A 17,820-nucleotide genomic window follows, 5' to 3' on the forward strand; every position below is an offset into this window, starting at 1 on the left:
CAACTCCGTCGGGGAACTCGAGCCTCGGCACAGAGCAACCCCACAGGGCATTTAGTTGACGTCCTTGCTTAGAAACGCACAAAACATGGCATGTGATATCAAACAACTTGTCGTTATTACAGTAGGTGCACCGTCAATGCAATGCAAGCGCAGACGAATCAATCTTGTGTGCCTCCTGCAGGAGCACCAAAAGCGAAATGGGCCAAGGACTGGAATAACATGGTTCAAAGACTCTGTCACTCATTGAGTACGGGATAGTTAGTCTTGTTTTCTTCTTGCTTAACCGACCTCTGGGAAATGACGCTAGGGGAGAACCAGTTTGAGGACCCAAGGGGAATGGATCATCCTGATGGGTACGGGTTAAATGCAGGGGTCTAGCTTAATGTCAAGAGGTGCTGTATTTAGTTTGTATTTCTAAATCTGTGGCTATTCATCCATCCAACTGTTGATATCACAATCCCCACTATAAGTGAGTGAGAAACAAAGCACTCGGAGGAGAATATGATATGTCACGACCAGATCGACAAAGTAGTTTGTACTCGCCCAGTTCTCTCCGTCCTTGATATTTCCGAATCTTCATGCAAGTCTGCCACAGACGTACGTGCGTAGTTGACTGGAAATGAATCTCAGTCATTTGGCCCCCGAATTTAACGGCACCTAGGGTATCTGGCGCGTGGCAGATGCAGCGGACACCAATCTGCACGGGCGATCTTCATGCGACCACTTGGAAAGTCAAGCAACGACAGACAGTCCAGGCAGGTCCTTTTTCTGCCTGTGCCTTTTTTTCCCCCATCCACAGCATCGTCTCGACTCGACTCGTCATGGTGGTGGCAAGATAGTATGGGATGGTATGATACGAGGCGTTCGTCAACGCAACGGCAGAACACAAAAAAACCAGTAGAACCGACAGGGTTGGGTAATGTATCCGACGAACCCACACAAGCCACCCTTGGATCACACGGCCTCGCAAAGGAACCAATACGATACGCACTGTAGCTGTGGTTATCCTGTAGGCTGTACCGTAAAAGCGATGAGGAAGTTGAGGCATCAAACAGGACATCGTGCGGTTGGCATCCACCCGAATTTGGACTGCTGCAGATTTGGAAAGGTCTCCAGTCTCAAGAACTGTTTAGCATTGGATCTAAATCGTCGTGGGTCACAGAATTTCACATCTGGTTAATGGATATGGGATGGCGCTAGTTGGCCGCGGTGTCGGTATCTGGAGCTGCCCAGCCTAGGGCAGACAAGAAATCTTAGGACACTATGGTAAGCGACGAAAATACTTATGCAAGTATTGGGTAACTCAACAAACCATTAGACCAGTTGATTCTGACACCTGTCTCAACGTCACACGTTTTACCACACCCCAACCCCAGCCTTGCCCAGTCAAGGGCTCTGTCAATTCAGATCCAATGGCGGGACATATGGAAGTTCTCCAGCAAGTTGAACCCAACATGGAAGGCAGATGAAGTACGTACTGTACCGTTCTTGTGCCCTGACAAGGGTCGTTTGGGGGTCTCTGAGGCCCTTGCGTGCTTGTTGGCATGTTCCTGTCTTATGAGGGGAGCGAGAAGGGGCATTCTCAAGTCAAGTTATGACGTTTGACGTTCAAACTGATATGTTCTGACTCGGAATAATCGAAGTCGGTTCGGTAGTTGGGCAAAAGTCTATGAATGGACCATGGTCACTCGAAACGACCAGAGACGGACGGCCTTGTTATCCCAGTTCTACCAAGAGACGGGAAGTTTATGTAATTGCAAAGTTTCACGGAGGAATAAACAGCCCTCCTTGGAAATCTGGAAATCCTGGTTTGGGATCATAGCTAACTACCTAGCTCCCAAAGGAACCTCGGTACACTAGAATAACTAACTGGCTGCTTACCTGCCTTATTCTATCGACTAGGATATAGCTTCGAGCAGCCACTTTGAAGCGCCTAATAGGCTTATCTAGGTAATTACCATGGCTGAAATAGAACTCGCATGGCGGTTTCATTATGACGATCATGCTTGGGGTTGTTTTTATAGTCTTGAATGTTAGTGGAGCGTTTAACCGTATTGCCCCAATCTAACTGATTATGATCAAGAACCTCATATCCTGAGACAGTAAATATCTGAGAGTCTCGATAATCAAACTAACCAGATTGCACAATCTACAGCAACTACGAATTCGCATGCATGATTGTTGAGACATGGTGGGCCTTGGAGTAGTGATCCTTTCTTGGCCAGCCAGAGAGGGCTGTCCAGTTATAGAAAGTCATGATTAGAAGATGCAACGATGGCTGAAAAGGGCAGCTTGCTGTTGTATCTAGTCAGGATAGGTACGTAGTTGAAGGAGCTTCATCACTGACTGATGAATACCGCACAGCAGAGCCGAGGGGCGACACCTGACACACTAGGCCCAGCCAGGGCGAGCCAGGTAAATGAAAGTGAATGACAACCAGTAAATCTTGACAACTCATAGCGCTAGAAGCCAATTAACGTATGTAGGCGTGGGTTGGGTTCCGCATCTCGCGTCAGTATTTGTAGTGGATAGCGTACCGTAGTGCAGTTCTGTGAGTTAGTACCTCAGTGTAGTTCGTTCGCCAAACAAAGGTGAGGAGAGCTGGCGCCCGCAATCTTGAGGTATAAGGCTGCGGAGAGTGAGAAGAGAGTTTCCGGCAGAAAATCATTAGTCCCCTACCGAATACAGTGTCGATTTGGAAGAACACAGACACGCCCCCCCTAGAGAGAGAGAGACAGCGAGACAGTGGTACACTACAGACAGTATAGAGAGGGATGGCCAGGCCAGGCCAGTCAGGCCCATGTCCAATCTCGAAAAGCCTCTTCAGCCCTAAGTGTCAAGTTGAGGTTGCTTCTCCAATGGGTGAGGTGCATGCTGCGACTAGCCCTGCGGCATGGCATGTGCGTGACGGAAGGTGCCTGAGTCCCGCGTATCGCGAACGGTAACTGGAAAGGACGGAAGGAAAAGAAGCGAGAGGGGAGCATCTTGTTGTATGAGGTGTTCAAGCAGAGAGCCAGAAGAGGAAGGAAACTAAGGATATGCTGAGGTTCAAGTATCACAAGAGCCGACCAGCATCAGCAGCATCACCACCACTGAATAATTCACTCAATATGACCACTATGTATCCGGCATCTTCATCTCCGTCCCGTCGTCTGTCTGCCTCCATCTACATCACCACCATCATCATCGTCGATAGCTAGGTTACAGCACACCGACAACCCAGTGCGAGAGATCTCAATGCACCGTCATCTGGGCTTTGGGACCCCTGTCTCTCTGTCTCTGTCTGGAGAGGCTGGCACTGGGCACTCCCATGAAATGCCTGTCACACATCCACATCCACATCCACATCCATGAGACGGGATGACCCCCCCCTCCTGCAACCTTCCAAGCGTTCAAGTTATAGGCCCTTGGCCGAGTACATACATGCATACATACATTACGCGCGATGAGTCTGTGACAAGCGAACAGACAGATAGACAAGACGCATGCAGCAGACGCAAAGCAACACAACGCACGCAGTGCAGTGCAGATGCAATGATGCAGTGCGGTGCAGGCCTGGCAGATTGGAGACAGGACAAGGCAGAGAATCAATTACTAGTGGATCAAGTAACGTACCTCCATTGAACAGCACAACCACAAACCCCTTGTTGTTGGGTCCCAAGTCTCGGCATACGTTTCATCAGAGCTCCTCAAAGCCATTGTCTTCGATTGGATGCACACGCGACTCTGCCGTTCGGGAATTAATATCTTGAATTTTCTGCTGTGCTGTGTTGCTGACTGTTGCTCACTCTCACTGTTCGGAGCATTCTTCAAGTACCGTACGTGGCTACTAAATTATCGCTCTCGCCGTATGCGCCCGTCGAGAAGGGAACTCCATTCGGTATTTCACCCTCACTCGAATGTCATCGAGTCTTCTATTGCTTACACACTACAAATACGTTGAAATCATCAGAAGTCCGCTAATGCCGCGACAGAGACCCCCCCGGCTCTTGTTCTCCAGCTAAACTAACAATTAAAGCACCACCACATCCAATCCTCCACAATTCAGTCAGTCCAAATCCATCTGATCCAGAGTACGGAGTACGTACTCTGTACACACACTTTCATTGCAGAACATCTCGCAGCAAAGGACCCCGAAGCAAGCACCAGCTATTACCCACTGCCACTCACTCACTCATTGCCCACATTTCACGTCGTCTTGTGTCTTCTGTAACACGCCGTCCACTCGGGCCGGTGCCCATAGCCGGTCCTGGGAACTTTGGCTTCTTTCTACTGTACAGTTTTAATCGACAGTCTATCCAAATCAGTTCAAACAGCAACATACGGTACTGGATTCGCCCCAGTACGGTACCTACTGGCTCTAGCTCTTAAGTTTCTAGGTTCTGGGCCTTCATCCCACACCCACGACGCCGCTTTTCCTTACCTGCATCTCCCCCCAAGACCCAAGCCCCTCCCCTAGCCTGCTGTACCCATCTCCATCGCCATCCCATCCCATTCCCATCCCCTGGTCTCCTGTCCTGTCCCGCCCCTGTTAGTTGAGCCCTGGGCTTGTCTTGTCTTGTCTTGTCGCCCTGTTGTGATCCAAATAACGCCAGCCCGAAACTCTCCACCATCTGCTCGTCACTAGTCTCTAGTGTGGTGAGGAGGGACTGACGGTCAGGCAAAGCATCCCAGGCAGGGCTCACAGCACAGGCCAACGCAGGCCAGGCCATGCCATACGCAGACAGATCAGGGCACTCACTCACTCTACTGTACACTTCCAAGACAAGTCCCATAGGCCAAGCTTTCCCCGATACATATTATAACATCACACCCATGTTTTGATGCCGCCCTTGGCCCTGCCCTGCAAAAGCAAAGACGAAATAACTAACAAGACCAAGACCAAAGAGAGACAAAGTCAAAACTCAAAGCCACACGCAGTGGCTCTAAACACCCGACTCTACGGTTCACTTTAACTCCCACTACCTTGCTCTAAGCTTTCCAAGACACACCATCATCTACATACATAGTACCCCGACACGCCCCTAGCCAGTCCAGTTCAGCCAGCCAACTCGATTTATTCTAATACTGGACGTCGTTTAGCTGGTCTAGCTTTCGTACATACCATACAATATCTCTTGTCTGTCTGTCTGTTCTGTTGTTGCGGATTTTGCCTCCTTACGTTACGCTTTTTCTCTTTTGCACGACAAATGGTTTATATCTCTTCCTACTTTACTCTGCTCTACTCTATCCTACCCACGTCGCACATCTCCATTGTCTTGTCGCCCCGACTTGGATCTTGACCTTATTTACCGCCCAACGTTAGCCCATCGTTGCTTGCTTTTGTCGCCCACCGTCACGACATTGTCCCCACGAGCATCCCTCCACCCCGCGATTCTCCTCCCCATCGCGCGCAAACTCCCAAACTCCGAACATCTACCTATATATCATTTACTCGATCGTTTGCGACGATCTCCCGACTCTCGTTTATCTGAACTTGCGAACCGATTTTTCATGTTGGCCGCCGTCATCGTCAACACTCAACGTTCTTAGAGGTACCAACCTCGGAACTGTACTGTACTGCTTATAATGTCAAACGACGACCCTACTGTTCGCCGAATCTTACCGCAACAATCCCAAATGAATTCCTTTTCCTTTGCGCCGCAGCAATATACGCAGCGCGAGACCCAAAAGAGTGCGTGGAAGCATACAGCATATTCGTGTGCTATTTTGATATGGTAACTAACATGGTGTAGACTATGTGTTCGTTGACGAGCATAACCGCCATAAGCGGTTGAAAGGTATAATTACCCGTCAAGGTACAGACTTAATAATAGCATGCTAAGACCACAGCAGTTATGAGGGCTTGCGAAGGTTGCAGAAGACGGAAGATCAAATGTGACGCTGCGACTACCAACACATGGCCATGCTCGGCCTGCATAAGACTCAAGCTTCACTGCGTACGGCCAAATGGTTTCGATGGCGCCAACGACTCGACGACTTATGACACAACACCCATGAACCCTTCAGATCAGTATCAGCAAATGCCAATGCAACATCAAGTAATGAACCCAGGCACAAAGATCTCGCCAGCTGCTATGTACGGTGCTCCTCAGCCAGGTTACCCTGATCCAAGTGCCCAATATCAGCATGTTCAGTACGATACTTCTCAGCAAGCTGGAGGCATGCCTTATGGTGCTGTTGCGCCTTCCGGTTCAATGATGGAACAGCATTATGCAGGCCAGAATGTGTTTCCCACTCCCCCAATGCACCAGCCACCACCGCCTCCTCAAGCTCAGCAGCAACCCTCCCCAGAGGCCTACTCACCTGGAGAATATCAACATCATGACCTTGCAGATCTCTTGGGAACACTGAAGGTCAATGAAACCGGTACAGGTAGGGTCCATAATATCCATGCCCACTAACACAGTTGCTGATGTCCATATAGCTCCATATCTCAGGAACAAGGCATCCTTCAGACGTGAAGAGGAGCCAGCTATTGAAGACGATGAGGAGTTCCCAGCCAATTTGCCTAAGCCTGCACCTGGTCACAAGATTCGCATACCGCCCGAGTTGATGCCCGATGACGACACAGCACTCAATTATTTCGACCTTTATTTCACTCACGTTCACCCTTACGTTCCTGTGTTATGCAAGACAGTCTTCTACCAACAATGGAACACAGATCGAAACGCTATTTCGCCTTTGATTCTGGAAGCTATCTTTGCTATGGGTGGACGTTTGGCCGAGGACCCGGGTGAGGGTCAACAATGGCTTGCCCTCGCTTCCCGTAAGTGCTGTCAATTTGTATGGAGAGAATTGTGAAGGTACTCACACAATCCAGGACACGCCGATTCTTTCATGGACATTCCACGTCTGAGCACCCTCCAAGCCCTGCTTATGATTCTCAAAGCTCGCGAAGCTGCACCCAAGCGAGGTTACTATTATCGTTCTTGGATGACTGTTGTACAGTGTGTTCAGATGGGCAAGGACCTGGGCTTGGATGAGCATTACGAGGACCACCAAGCAGGCATTTCTTGCGAATTTACCCCGGTGGAGTGCCAACTCCGAAAGCGATTATGGCAGCTGGTCTTTGTCTGCGAGGTTATGGTTGGAGCTCCCCAAGGTCAGTAACAGTACCATGGAACTGCCGTGTTGATGGCTAACATAAACAAGGGCGACACGACCACGCAGTGAAACTTAACACTGTGGATTTCACCGCTGCGAGACCGGTTCCAGGCTGTGAAGAATCCGAATACCACATCTCGCGCAATTTCAGCTACTTCTCTCAGGTTGTGCGAACTGTTGCTACCATGAGCAAAGTCTACACAAGACTGCGAAGACGAAAGGATTGGGGCGTTGACCCTGAATTCCAGCAGTTGGGACAAAGCTTCAACACTTGGCTGACAGAGCTACCTCCGGATCTGGCCATTTCCTTCCCACCAGATGGATCGCCTCCTTGGATTCCCTCGCACTTTATTGGAAACATGCACGGATACTACTACCTGGCCTTGATTCTGTTCCATCGACCTATCCTGTCATTCCTTGACCCTAATTCCCCGGATGGGCAATGGAAACGCCATATGATGATTTGCTACAGCTCTGCCAAGGCATTGTGCCGTCTCCAGGAGGCAACTCTCAACTCATTTGGACTTACCGGACTCCAGTGTATGCAGCGAGGCTTCAGTTTCTCTCTTTACGCAGGCCTCTCTTGCATTGTCATTCATCTGGTAAGTTCCCAAAGAGGATAGCTGTCGACACAAACTGACTCATTCTCAATAGGTTGCAATTGTTTCACCAGATCCCGAGTTCAACACTGATGCTCGCGAGTACTTTACGAGGCACATGAGGATGTTGGAGAAGGTGATGGCAGCATGGCCGATGCCAGAGCTGGAGAAGCAGATCAATGCACTACGAGATGCTTTCTCAGCAGATGTTCGAAAGCCATTCGTCCTGAAACCCAGCTTTCCCTATGGCAGCCCTCACCCTTCCACGCACTCCAGCCCTCCTCGCGGTAACGACTCATTCCGACCAGTAATCCACCGGACAGGGTCCATTGATCAACATTTGGATACACACGGTGCTCAACAAGTCAGTTATACCAACCACCCCATTACACCTCCTATTTCCGCGGGCCCTTTGGACAGCAAAAGTGACTCCCCAGCTGTACAGTCGCTCGTCATGATGTCGCAAGGATCACAGGCTCCTGGGATGCCCCAGAGCATGTCGATGACGGACCAACCCGCATGGAATCCATCGCGACTATTTGAGTAAGTTGAAGCCTCTTCTACTGTGACTTAGCAGCTCGCTAACTGGTCCATAGACAATGGAACACCACATTTGGTACGCCTACCTCTCACACACAATCCAGTTCCACCCCACCTCACACGAGCCCTCTTAACGCGTCGTCCTCAGGTGCCACTGAAGTTCCCACTATCCAGGATATCCAGGCAGTTCAAGCTTCAATGCCTGCTGGATCGCATCAAATCTCGCCATCTCAGTACTCGTCTGCACCGGTGCCAAACTTTGTCACCCCTGCAATGTGGCAAGAGTCGGTTGCAAGCGTTTACGAGGGTGGGTTGAAGCGAGCATGGGGCCAGTGATGAATATACATACACTGATGAAAGGATGCTATTGCTGATTGAGCTATCACCACTCAAGGATGAATACTCCTGAAGCTGTTTCCTACTAAGCTAAAGGCGATCTGTCAACGAGCTCTGTGCTGGGCCTGGCCACAGCAGCAGAGCTCTTCTTGACGAATCTGCTAAGGACATGGCCCTATCAAGTTATTAGACTTGTCGCAGTCCTTGATTACATGTTCCTTCACATACAGAACTTGAATGCAGCCAGAAGAAGGAAGGGAAGGGCTTGTATTATTGTATAGAAACCGGTTGATTACGATGGTTTGACAGGATTGACAAGAACATATAATGAGCCATGATGGAGGCGTTGAGAATTATTTAGGCCCACAAGCAACAAATGGAAAGGGCCCGTACCTACTATGAGGTGCGTTTGTTTCGGTTGGACAGGCAGGATCCATGTACCACTATTTGTCTACGTGATTGACGACCTGGAAGGCTTCTGGCGGAGCATTGGGAACAAAGGAAAAACAGAAAGGAGTCATGGCTTCTGGATTGGTTCTATTTGATATGCAACGTATAAATATCATGGTTGCGTGTACTGGGCGCATTGTTTGAGTGCTTGATTGATCTGTACTCATGTAATGGTGATATGTGTGCTATTGGAGTGACCAGTATGTAGGGGTGTGGTCTTGACTAGGGTCGTGATACGAAGTCTTGAGTTGATGAACTCGACTTGCCATTGGACGTCGATCAGAGCAAGGGTCAACCTCATATATATTAGTCTTCCTCATGGAGATTAAGCCTGTTGCTCCAAAGCAATCGTTCCCGCGTTACCTATTCATCAATCCATTGGGCCATGTTGTCTGTTTCTTTACGAGCGAACCGAAGAGCATTCCCGTTTCTCCTCTATATCATACATACATGGTGGCACAGAACCGGACAAACGGTTCAAATCGAGACATTCCCCTTATAAGGTGACGCAGCCTTCAACGCCCTATTGTCAATGCGCTCCTTGATGACATCCCAGATCCAACCATCGACCTTATCCGTCTTCTTCTGATACCGGACCCGCGTCTGCGGCCTCTTGTCCTGCACGTAGAACTTGCCGACGGCACGGAACATATACCACTTGCGCCTGGCGTTCTCGTCCTTTGTGTCACGGACGTAGTTGATGAGGCCGAGGCGGCGTCGCACAGGGCTCAGATCACCGGCGTGCATGCTGCTGTAGCGAGGCTTGGAGATGGCGCTCATGGTGGTCAGGGTGAGGGGCGTTGTGGGAGGGAGGTTCTTGATGAAGCGCTCTAGGATGGGGCGTGATGTTCGGGCGTAGGGGGGGAGGTGGACGTGGATGTGGGTTACGAAGGGGGAGGTTATGTAGGTGACGAACAGGACGGGGATGATGCCCGCATAGGACGACTTGGTGTTGTTAGTTTGTGGTTTGCTGTGAGAGATGAGATAGCACATACCGCCTGCGGTGAGGAGCTCGGGCTTTTCAGCTTTGATGTAGCTTGGTGCTACGATACAGCAGAAGAAAGCGCCGATGAAGAGCGTTGTGATTTTGAGCATGGCCATGAATGTGATGCGTCCTGTGCCAGCATGATATATGATGAGTTTCTCAGGAAGTTCTAAGCAGCATCAGTGACCATCCTTCTATCCATCTCGCGATTGAACCTACCGAATTCCTTGCCATCTTTGGAAGCAGCTCTAGCTTGTCGCTTAAGCTCATCTTCAAGCTTAACGGGCTTCTTGGCCGTAGGTTTGGCGTAGCATCTCACTTGAGCTTGTAGAGATTTTTGTAGTGAACGACGAAAGCTTCGCGGAAGGGCTGAGGATTGAAGAGGCGTTGATTGACGGGTAATGCTGGCCAATTGAGATGGCCGTAGCATTGGTATTATCATTCTTAATTGATGCATTGTGATTGATGTGAGTTATGGCTTCAATGAAAGGCTCATGAGAACGATGTCAAAAACTGATGGTAGTGGGGAGACGCGCTGAGTTGGAAAGATTTATACAGGGTAGTGGCCGTTTTAACACCATATGATGACCAACTCGGAATATTCTGGCGAGAGCTTCAATTGTCTATAGTTATCATGAATTCATTCATTCTATTTAGAGCTTATGACTCTTGTGTCTCTGATTCTCTGATTCGAGTCAAACAACATTCTTGTGCAGCCATTCAATCCACTGCTCCTTTGTCCATCCAGAGCTGACATCCTGCACAACACCGTCAAACACAGCAGTAGGAGTGACATGCACACCGATCAAACGATTCATCTTGGTGATGACCTTGACATCGTTGGTGACCTTGTTACCCGCATTCAGCGCCCCATCATCACCAGGCTTGTCAGAGATCACAAGCAGATCAAACACCTTGTCCGCATCAACGCCAACCTTGGCCGCAACCTTTGCCAAACGACGATACGTATCATTTCTCTTCTCATTCACAACATTGACATCAAAGTAATCCTGCTGCTCGTCAAACAGCACAGCGCTAAACTCCCAGAACTTCTCGGGCGCAAGACGGAGAACAGCAAGGGCAGCTTCGTGCATGAGCGTGGAGGAAGGGTGCCATGGCTGGATCTGCTGGCGGAAGATAAATGTGAGGCTGGATGCCCAGGCTGGGTTGGCCTTGATGGCGGGGATCACGTCGTTTTGCAGGGTGCGGAAGATCTTGGCGGAGAAGGGACAGCAGTAGTCGAGGTAGAACTCGAGCGTGTGAGTTGTGTGAGCCACGGCTGAGTCGGAGGCGGGAGGGTGAGCGAACTGGAGCTTCTGCCCGGCGAATTTAGGAGGGAGAGCCATGTTTGAAGTGCCTGAGATGTTGATTTAGGTGAGTTGGGAGAAGAGATGCTGTGTTCTTGAGGTTATCACAAAGTATAAATGAGGTTGTATTCATGTGAAGAAGGATGATGCAATTACGCAGCATCATCGCATCACATCTTATGTAATCGCGGCTCCGTTTCGTATATGATCCTAGATAAGACCCATATCGTCAAACTTTCTTACCTTGATGTCTTGGTCATTATTCTCGTCTTCTTTTCGACTTGAATCACGGTGATCAAGCTTAAAGTATGCTTGTTCTACAGTGCTGATTGATTCACAGCACAAGCACAACAGCCAAGAACTCTTGTCGATCATAGCAGACCAGGAATATATGGGTGGGAACAGACACAAGACCAGACACATCATCGATGTAACAATTGGCAGTCTCATCGTCACTTTGGGCCTCATTTCTCCTCCGGAAGTTTACCGCATGTGATTGCGGTCGAGCTGCAGGGAGTTATTTCTCTCACCAGTGACAAGACATGCTTGCTAGTGATAGCTCCAAGCTATTGGACCCTTCGGCTTTCACCTCGATTCACCGAGTTGCCATGCAAGTTATATGGCATAGACATGGCGTGCCAAGACGGGGAGGGCTGTAATTCTCAGCCGGTGTTTGGCTTGGTTCGATGAAGCGTATTCGATCGTATTCCTGTGGGGTAAAGAGAAAATCTAGACTTTTCTACCTTTTCATGGGGAGAAGCTGAGATTGTCTTGTGATCAAGTGATCAATAGTTTGTGGATATTCTGTTATTCATGCATCATAGGTAGCTACAGTACGGAGGTCTCCCGAGCTCTTGAGCCGCCCGCTCGCAAGCTTCTTCCGGCCGATGATCGGGACCTAACGGAGGAGAGAGACATTGCGGGGGACGAGGGACAAGGTACAAGGAAATGCTCGTGGTTTTCCGTATTGACCCGTGTATCTCGAGGCACGAGCCAATCAAGACAGACCGAGTCAAAGTCTTGGGCTGTTGGTCACGCGGGCGAAGCCGGGGATATCGAGTTCCCAAGACTAAGACCAGACAAGAAAAGAAAAAAAGTCTGTCCTTACCTGATCTGGGCTGTCTTGGATGCCACCTCCCCCAGTTTCTGAAGCAGGTGAGTGGAGTTTTAGCGGCTGTGTTCTGCTTATCCAGGTGCCTTTAACCCCTTTTGGCTGCCGACCTGGTGGTTACAGTAGATTTAAAGTAGTACACTACGCGATAACTCTATTCCCTTAAATCCCCGGGCATCCCATCCAATTCCGATTCCAATTCCAAATTCCTTAAACCTCTTCCCTATATTATACGGATTCACTGCAATTGTCCCACATCGAAGATACTCTGTTTGACTGTAATCGCCCAAGACCTTGTATTCGTGCCTTTTTTGCCCGTGACGACATACAAACTTTACTGGCACCTTTTCAAACAACCCTCTTCTATCAAACGATCCTCTTCAACAAAGTTAGGGCTGAACTCATCAATCCAATCACCGAAAGGTCCGACAAGATGATTTGCCTTTCTAAAGCAGACGAATCTTTCTATCAGCGCTTGACTTGGAATCAAGCTCCTTCTCCCTTGGCAGCCATGAACACCACGCGCCAGGATCTCAATGGCATCTCGAACCTGCGCGAGCATGTTGATGCTGGCCAGGATGACGGAAGTGGAGGCACGAGTGGAAGTCTATTAAATTCGCACGATGAAAGTAATCAAGCGGGGAATCATCCTACAGAGCCCTTCCTGGGCTCTGAGAAGGATGCGGGACGACTGTCCCGTATCTCGGGTATGTCTGAAAAATCTCATGATTATCCCTTGTCATAATCCACATCTCAGTTTCATTCCCAATACTAACTCACATACCCAGGACTGTCCTCGTATCTCAAGACGGTAGATGGTGGTGATGACCAAATCCGTCTTCATCGAGGCACCCTCTCGTCATGTGCCTCGCACATCTGGAGCTGGACCGTCTGGGTCCTCTCTGTTCTTGTTGTCTCGACGATCATCTCATCCTGGAACTCCCCTGCCTCTGCGCCTGCTGCCATGACTTCAGGCCCCAAGGCCCATGAGTCGACTCCTCTTCAGGTCTCGCCTCTCCGCAAGCGAAGCACCTGCGAGACTGGAGGTGTCAACAAGGCTGAATACAACACTCCTCTCCATGTTGGAGCCTTGTTCATCATCCTGTGCGTTTCGACGCTTGCTTGTGCTTTTCCCATCATGGCTACCAAGTTCCCAGGCCTGAGGATTCCGACTCGTTTCTTCTTCGCTGTACGCCATTTCGGCACTGGTGTGCTGATTGCGACGGCTTTTGTCCATTTGCTCCCCACTGCTTTCATCTCTCTCGGGGACCCTTGCCTGAGCAGCTTCTGGAACCAGGACTACCCTGCCATGCCTGGTGCCATTGCTCTTGCTGCCATTTTCCTCGTCACTGTTATTGAGATGGTCTTTCACCCGTCTCGCCATGTTTCGCCCGCTGAGATCACATCTGGAGCCGACAGCGATGCCAACATTGTTGGAAACTCTAACAGTGGCGGGTGCATGGGAGGCACCGGCATGCTCCCCATTCGGGATATGGGACCTATTCGTGGACGATCCTCCAGCATTGGCCAGGGACTTTCTGTCCTGAACAGCAGAGATGAGCGATTGGAGAACTTGGAGGAAGAAGCTTGCGAAGATGACGACAACGCCCAATCTGGAAGAAAGAACCTCGAGGAGACGAGCCTCGAGGCTGTACAGATGCCAAGCTTGACCCCAGAGCAGCAGCAACGTAAGGAGCTTCTCCAGTGCGTCTTGCTCGAGCTTGGTATTCTCTTCCACAGTGTCTTCATTGGCATGGCGCTTAGCGTTTCGATTGGCAACGAATTCATTATTCTGCTCATTGCCATTGTCTTTCACCGTAAGTCTACATACAATGGTCATCGCTTTGGACGTGGACTAACACGATTGCAGAAAACCTTTGAAGGATTGGCTCTCGGCTCTCGAATCGCTTCTATCAAGTGGCCTCAGGGCAAGATGCAGCCTTGGGTTCATGGCTCTCGCCTATGGATGCACGTAAGTATTGAAGCTATCACCCGTCCCATATCATCCACTAACATGAGCATCAGCACTCCTCTGGGACAAGCTATCGGCCTTGCTACCCACACACTCTACAGCCCCAACTCCGAAACTGGCCTCATTGTCGTTGGCGTCATGAATGCCATTTCGGCTGGACTCCTCACCTTTGCCTCACTGGTTGAGCTTCTTTCCCAGGACTTCCTCAGTGACGAGAGCTGGCGATTCCTCCGCGGCCGTAAGCGTATCTACGCTTGCCTTTTGGTGTTCTTCGGGGCTTTCTTTATGAGTCTCGTGGGTGCTTGGGCTTAATCCGCCGAGTGCTTCACTCAAACCTGACCTGCATGCTTGATGCTTCAGGAATGCGATGTTAGGATACAATCATTTATGATCTGGTTCCTGCCAGTTGTATGGATGAATTCTTGGTAATTTTATCAATCATTTCTGCATACATTGGTCCAGGCCCATTCTCTTCTCTTCTCTTCTTTGCTGATAGTGATTGGTTTACTTCAAAGCCGGACACATTATCATCGCTGCTAAGTTTATGCTTTCGTTTCAATGACCGCGCTGCCCTTTTTACCCTACTAGAGTGATATCTAAGTAGGGTCGTGCAGTACAAATCACCATCCTTATATGTATGCTACAAAAAAGAAAACAAACATGTTGCTATATGCCATATTGTGTAGGCTGTTAGGACTGTTTTGGATTGAGCTTAAAATACACACTCATTTAAACACCTCACAAGAATAGTTATTCTCTCAAGCCAACAAGACATGACTTGAAATTGCACCGTCAAAGTTTGTATTTCTGTATATATCAAGCTATCATGACACAGTATTCTTATCAACAATACCCCTAGCAAACTGTCCAAAAGTGAGGTGCTGCTTGATATCCACCTCTTCACCCAAGTTAGGCTGAGTGAACACCGCCAACGTGTTACGGGCAATCTTTCCATCACTAACACTAGCTCTCACGCCCCTGACAAAGTGAGGCACAGCCTTGAATCGGCCGGCAGTAATACGCTCCAGAGCTTCACCAGTCTGGAAAGCAATGCAATCCCGAGGAATCTTGACTTGAACAGTCTCGCCTGTACGAGACTTGATGTAAAGACCAGCTGAAGGATCAGGGGATGAGGGAAGCTCATCAAGGGGTGGAAGAGAAGCACCGTTCAAGTTTGTAACTTCTGGTACCGCGGGACTTGTCTTGTGCTCGTCGATAAACATGGCTGATGTAAGACCAGTCAAGCATCCATGGTCCAGATGCGTAGCACACCAATCATCCTCATCACCGCCATTGGCAGCAGGGTCGTTTTCTTGAGGGTAGTAGTGCAGCAGACGGGCCTTGGTGGTGCTGGAAGTGCTGACAACGTGCTCTAGGTATCCAGCGGGATAACCTGGGATATCCTCTTGTGCAAAGCGATCGCAAGCACGTGCGACGAGGACAGCTACGTCAATGATGAGGCGGCATAGCGAGGTGACGGAGGGCTTGAAGCCTGGAAGGACATTCTCTGGTGGCCATACATTGGGGGCGAGATATTCGGGGAATGTGTCAATGGAGAACTCTTCAGTTGGCTTGGCGCATTCGAGAGAAGGGTCTATGTAGAATGCGCAGTTGGCGTAGTATGAGCCCTTGAAGGTATCGACTTGACCGTTTTTGAGAGTTTCTTTTCCGAGGGACCAGCCAGTTAGATATTTAGCTCTGGCGTTCTCAAGTTTCTCTTGACTTGTGTTAGTGAGGGCTGTTTCATAGTATCATGACAACTTACCAAGTTCTTCCTTGGGGAGGTTGCCGAGATATGAAGCGTAAGAGAGAGCTTGGTGTCTAAGTTCGGGGAACTCTTTGGGAACGTCTTTTACGACGAGAATTCCGAGAGAATCAGGACCAAAGGCTTCTTTGAGGGTTTCAAAAGGAATGTTGCCTATCAGTTATGAGACTGCTGTTTTATAGGGCGAAGGAGATTCATCATGACAGCGGCGCTCCCTTATCATGAATGTAAGAGGTACGTACCAACCTTGAGGTCCTGAAGAGACACAGAGACAGCTTGAGCTTGGGCAACCATTTTGATCGAGATACAACAAACAATGACTTAACTTATACGACAGATAAAAAATAAATGGAGTCAGGGAATTATTCCTATCTTTTTATTTCTTTTTTCTCTTACAGAGGTTACCATGAGTTGCGGGGGATAACCGATTACATAACCAATCACCTTCCCGAACAGTTCAGTTCCCGTAGTGGAGCTCGCCGTATCCCGGCGTTGACCGTCGGCCCTCAAATCTCCCTGTAACTGACTACCTACATCATCAAGCTAAACCTCGAATATCCGATCATGGTCAAGCCATTGACATTTAAAGGCGACAAGAAGGTCAAGAAGCGCAAGCGAACAGACCCCGAGAAATCCCAACGCGATGGCGTAGACGACGAAGCTGGGCAGTTGCAGAAGACGGGCGAAGAGGCAGAGAATGACGACAGTTGGGTTTCTGCTGAGGCAGCGACTGATGTTGTTGGGCCGATCATGATTGTTCTACCGACGGATGAACCTTCGGCGTTGGCGTGTGATACGACGGGAAAGGTGTTTACGATTCCGATTGAGAATATCGTTGATGGGAATCCTTCCACGGCGGAACCGCATGATGTGCGTCAAGTCTGGGTTGCGAATCGCGTTGCTGGAACAGAGAGCTTTCGCTTCAAGGGCCATCACGGAAGGTAAGTTAACCCCCTCATCTACAAACTATGCCCCGTAGCTAATGCGCAACACAGATACCTCTCCTGCGACAAGATCGGCCTCCTCTCAGCAACCTCCCGAAGCCGTATCCCCCCTCGAATCCTTCAACGTGATCCCCACCGGCGACACACCCGGAACTTTCCAACTGCAAACCCTGCGCGACACATTCCTCACCATAAAAGCACCCAGCAAAGCCTCTTCCAAAGCCGTAGACGTGCGCGGCGACGCAGACGACATCTCGTTCGACACGACGTTCAGGATAAGAATGCAGGCGCGGTTCAAGCCCAAGCTGCGCGCGTCGAAGGAGGAGAAGGCGTTGGCGAAGATTAGTCGGAGGGAGTTGGAGGAGGCGGCGGGGAGGAGGTTGGATGAGGATGAGGTTAGGAGGTTGAAGAGGGCGAGGAGGGAGGGCGATTATCATGAGGCGTTGTTGGAGATCAAAGTGAAGAGCAAGCATGATAAGTTTAGTTGAGGGTACAAGGTTCATGGAAGAAGGCAATATGGGGATAGGGGATATAGGCGACTCACATCAGAGGTTGCGGTTAGTATTGATGCCTACGGTTCCTGGTACTTTCGGCTAACGCCTTGTCTTAACAAAGGCCATCATGTACGAAATGCCAAGACTCATGCTTCGCTGCATTCACGTGTATTCAACACCATTGCTACGCTGTGTAACCCGGATCAGGAA

General features: G+C 49.6%; 7 protein-coding genes across 12 annotated transcripts; 3 read left to right on the forward strand and 4 right to left on the reverse strand.

Moving 5' to 3' along the window:
• Nucleotides 1–368: 368 nt before the first annotated feature.
• On the reverse strand, nt 369–1,331 carry FVEG_15337 (hypothetical protein). The gene is made up of 2 exons (XM_018904458.1): nt 1,313–1,331; nt 369–1,252 (listed from the first exon to the last, which is right to left on the reverse strand). The coding sequence occupies exon 2, from the start codon at nt 1,058–1,060 to the stop codon at nt 713–715; it is 348 nt and encodes a 115-aa protein (XP_018747932.1). The 5' UTR covers nt 1,061–1,252; nt 1,313–1,331; the 3' UTR covers nt 369–712.
• Nucleotides 1,332–3,933: 2,602 nt separating this feature from the next.
• FVEG_03789 (hypothetical protein) lies at nt 3,934–9,317 on the forward strand. Of its 6 annotated transcripts, XM_018891419.1 has the most exons (10): nt 3,934–5,674; nt 5,736–5,780; nt 5,836–6,375; nt 6,428–6,769; nt 6,824–7,105; nt 7,156–7,709; nt 7,762–8,070; nt 8,152–8,249; nt 8,303–8,322; nt 8,395–9,317. In XM_018891419.1, the coding sequence occupies exons 1-10, from the start codon at nt 5,569–5,571 to the stop codon at nt 8,580–8,582; spliced, it is 2,484 nt and encodes an 827-aa protein (XP_018747928.1). In that variant the 5' UTR covers nt 3,934–5,568; the 3' UTR covers nt 8,583–9,317. The 6 variants fall into 6 exon arrangements, with proteins under 6 accessions (XP_018747928.1, XP_018747926.1, XP_018747927.1 ...); XM_018891417.1 differs by having other exon boundaries at nt 7,762–8,249; XM_018891418.1 differs by having other exon boundaries at nt 8,303–9,317.
• A 192-nt stretch (nt 9,318–9,509) lies between these two features.
• On the reverse strand, nt 9,510–10,474 carry FVEG_03788 (hypothetical protein; the record flags this gene model as incomplete). The annotated part of the gene is made up of 2 exons (XM_018891416.1): nt 9,510–10,186; nt 10,237–10,474. The coding sequence occupies 2 exons, from the start codon at nt 10,472–10,474 to the stop codon at nt 9,510–9,512; spliced, it is 915 nt and encodes a 304-aa protein (XP_018747925.1).
• Nucleotides 10,475–10,712: 238 nt separating this feature from the next.
• FVEG_03787 (hypothetical protein) lies at nt 10,713–11,363 on the reverse strand (the record flags this gene model as incomplete). The annotated part of the gene is made up of 1 exon (XM_018891415.1): nt 10,713–11,363. The coding sequence occupies one exon, from the start codon at nt 11,361–11,363 to the stop codon at nt 10,713–10,715; it is 651 nt and encodes a 216-aa protein (XP_018747924.1).
• Nucleotides 11,364–11,575: 212 nt separating this feature from the next.
• On the forward strand, nt 11,576–16,476 carry FVEG_03786 (hypothetical protein). Its single transcript, XM_018891414.1, has 4 exons — nt 11,576–13,142; nt 13,224–14,252; nt 14,306–14,407; nt 14,461–16,476. Exons 1-3 carry the CDS (start codon nt 12,869–12,871, stop codon nt 14,314–14,316), a joined length of 1,314 nt encoding a protein of 437 aa, XP_018747923.1. The 5' UTR covers nt 11,576–12,868; the 3' UTR covers nt 14,317–14,407; nt 14,461–16,476.
• On the reverse strand, nt 15,117–16,551 carry FVEG_03785 (hypothetical protein). Its single transcript, XM_018891413.1, has 3 exons — nt 16,415–16,551; nt 16,173–16,325; nt 15,117–16,124 (listed from the first exon to the last, which is right to left on the reverse strand). The coding sequence occupies exons 1-3, from the start codon at nt 16,464–16,466 to the stop codon at nt 15,232–15,234; spliced, it is 1,098 nt and encodes a 365-aa protein (XP_018747922.1). The 5' UTR covers nt 16,467–16,551; the 3' UTR covers nt 15,117–15,231.
• Nucleotides 16,552–16,736: 185 nt separating this feature from the next.
• FVEG_03784 (hypothetical protein) lies at nt 16,737–17,604 on the forward strand (the record flags this gene model as incomplete). The annotated part of the gene is made up of 2 exons (XM_018891412.1): nt 16,737–17,113; nt 17,187–17,604. The coding sequence occupies 2 exons, from the start codon at nt 16,737–16,739 to the stop codon at nt 17,602–17,604; spliced, it is 795 nt and encodes a 264-aa protein (XP_018747921.1).
• Nucleotides 17,605–17,820: the final 216 nt, after the last annotated feature.

Source organism: Fusarium verticillioides, chromosome 2 (genome assembly GCF_000149555.1).
Source record: "Fusarium verticillioides 7600 chromosome 2, whole genome shotgun sequence".
In the NCBI taxonomy this organism is placed as follows: Eukaryota; Fungi; Ascomycota; class Sordariomycetes; order Hypocreales; family Nectriaceae; genus Fusarium; species Fusarium verticillioides.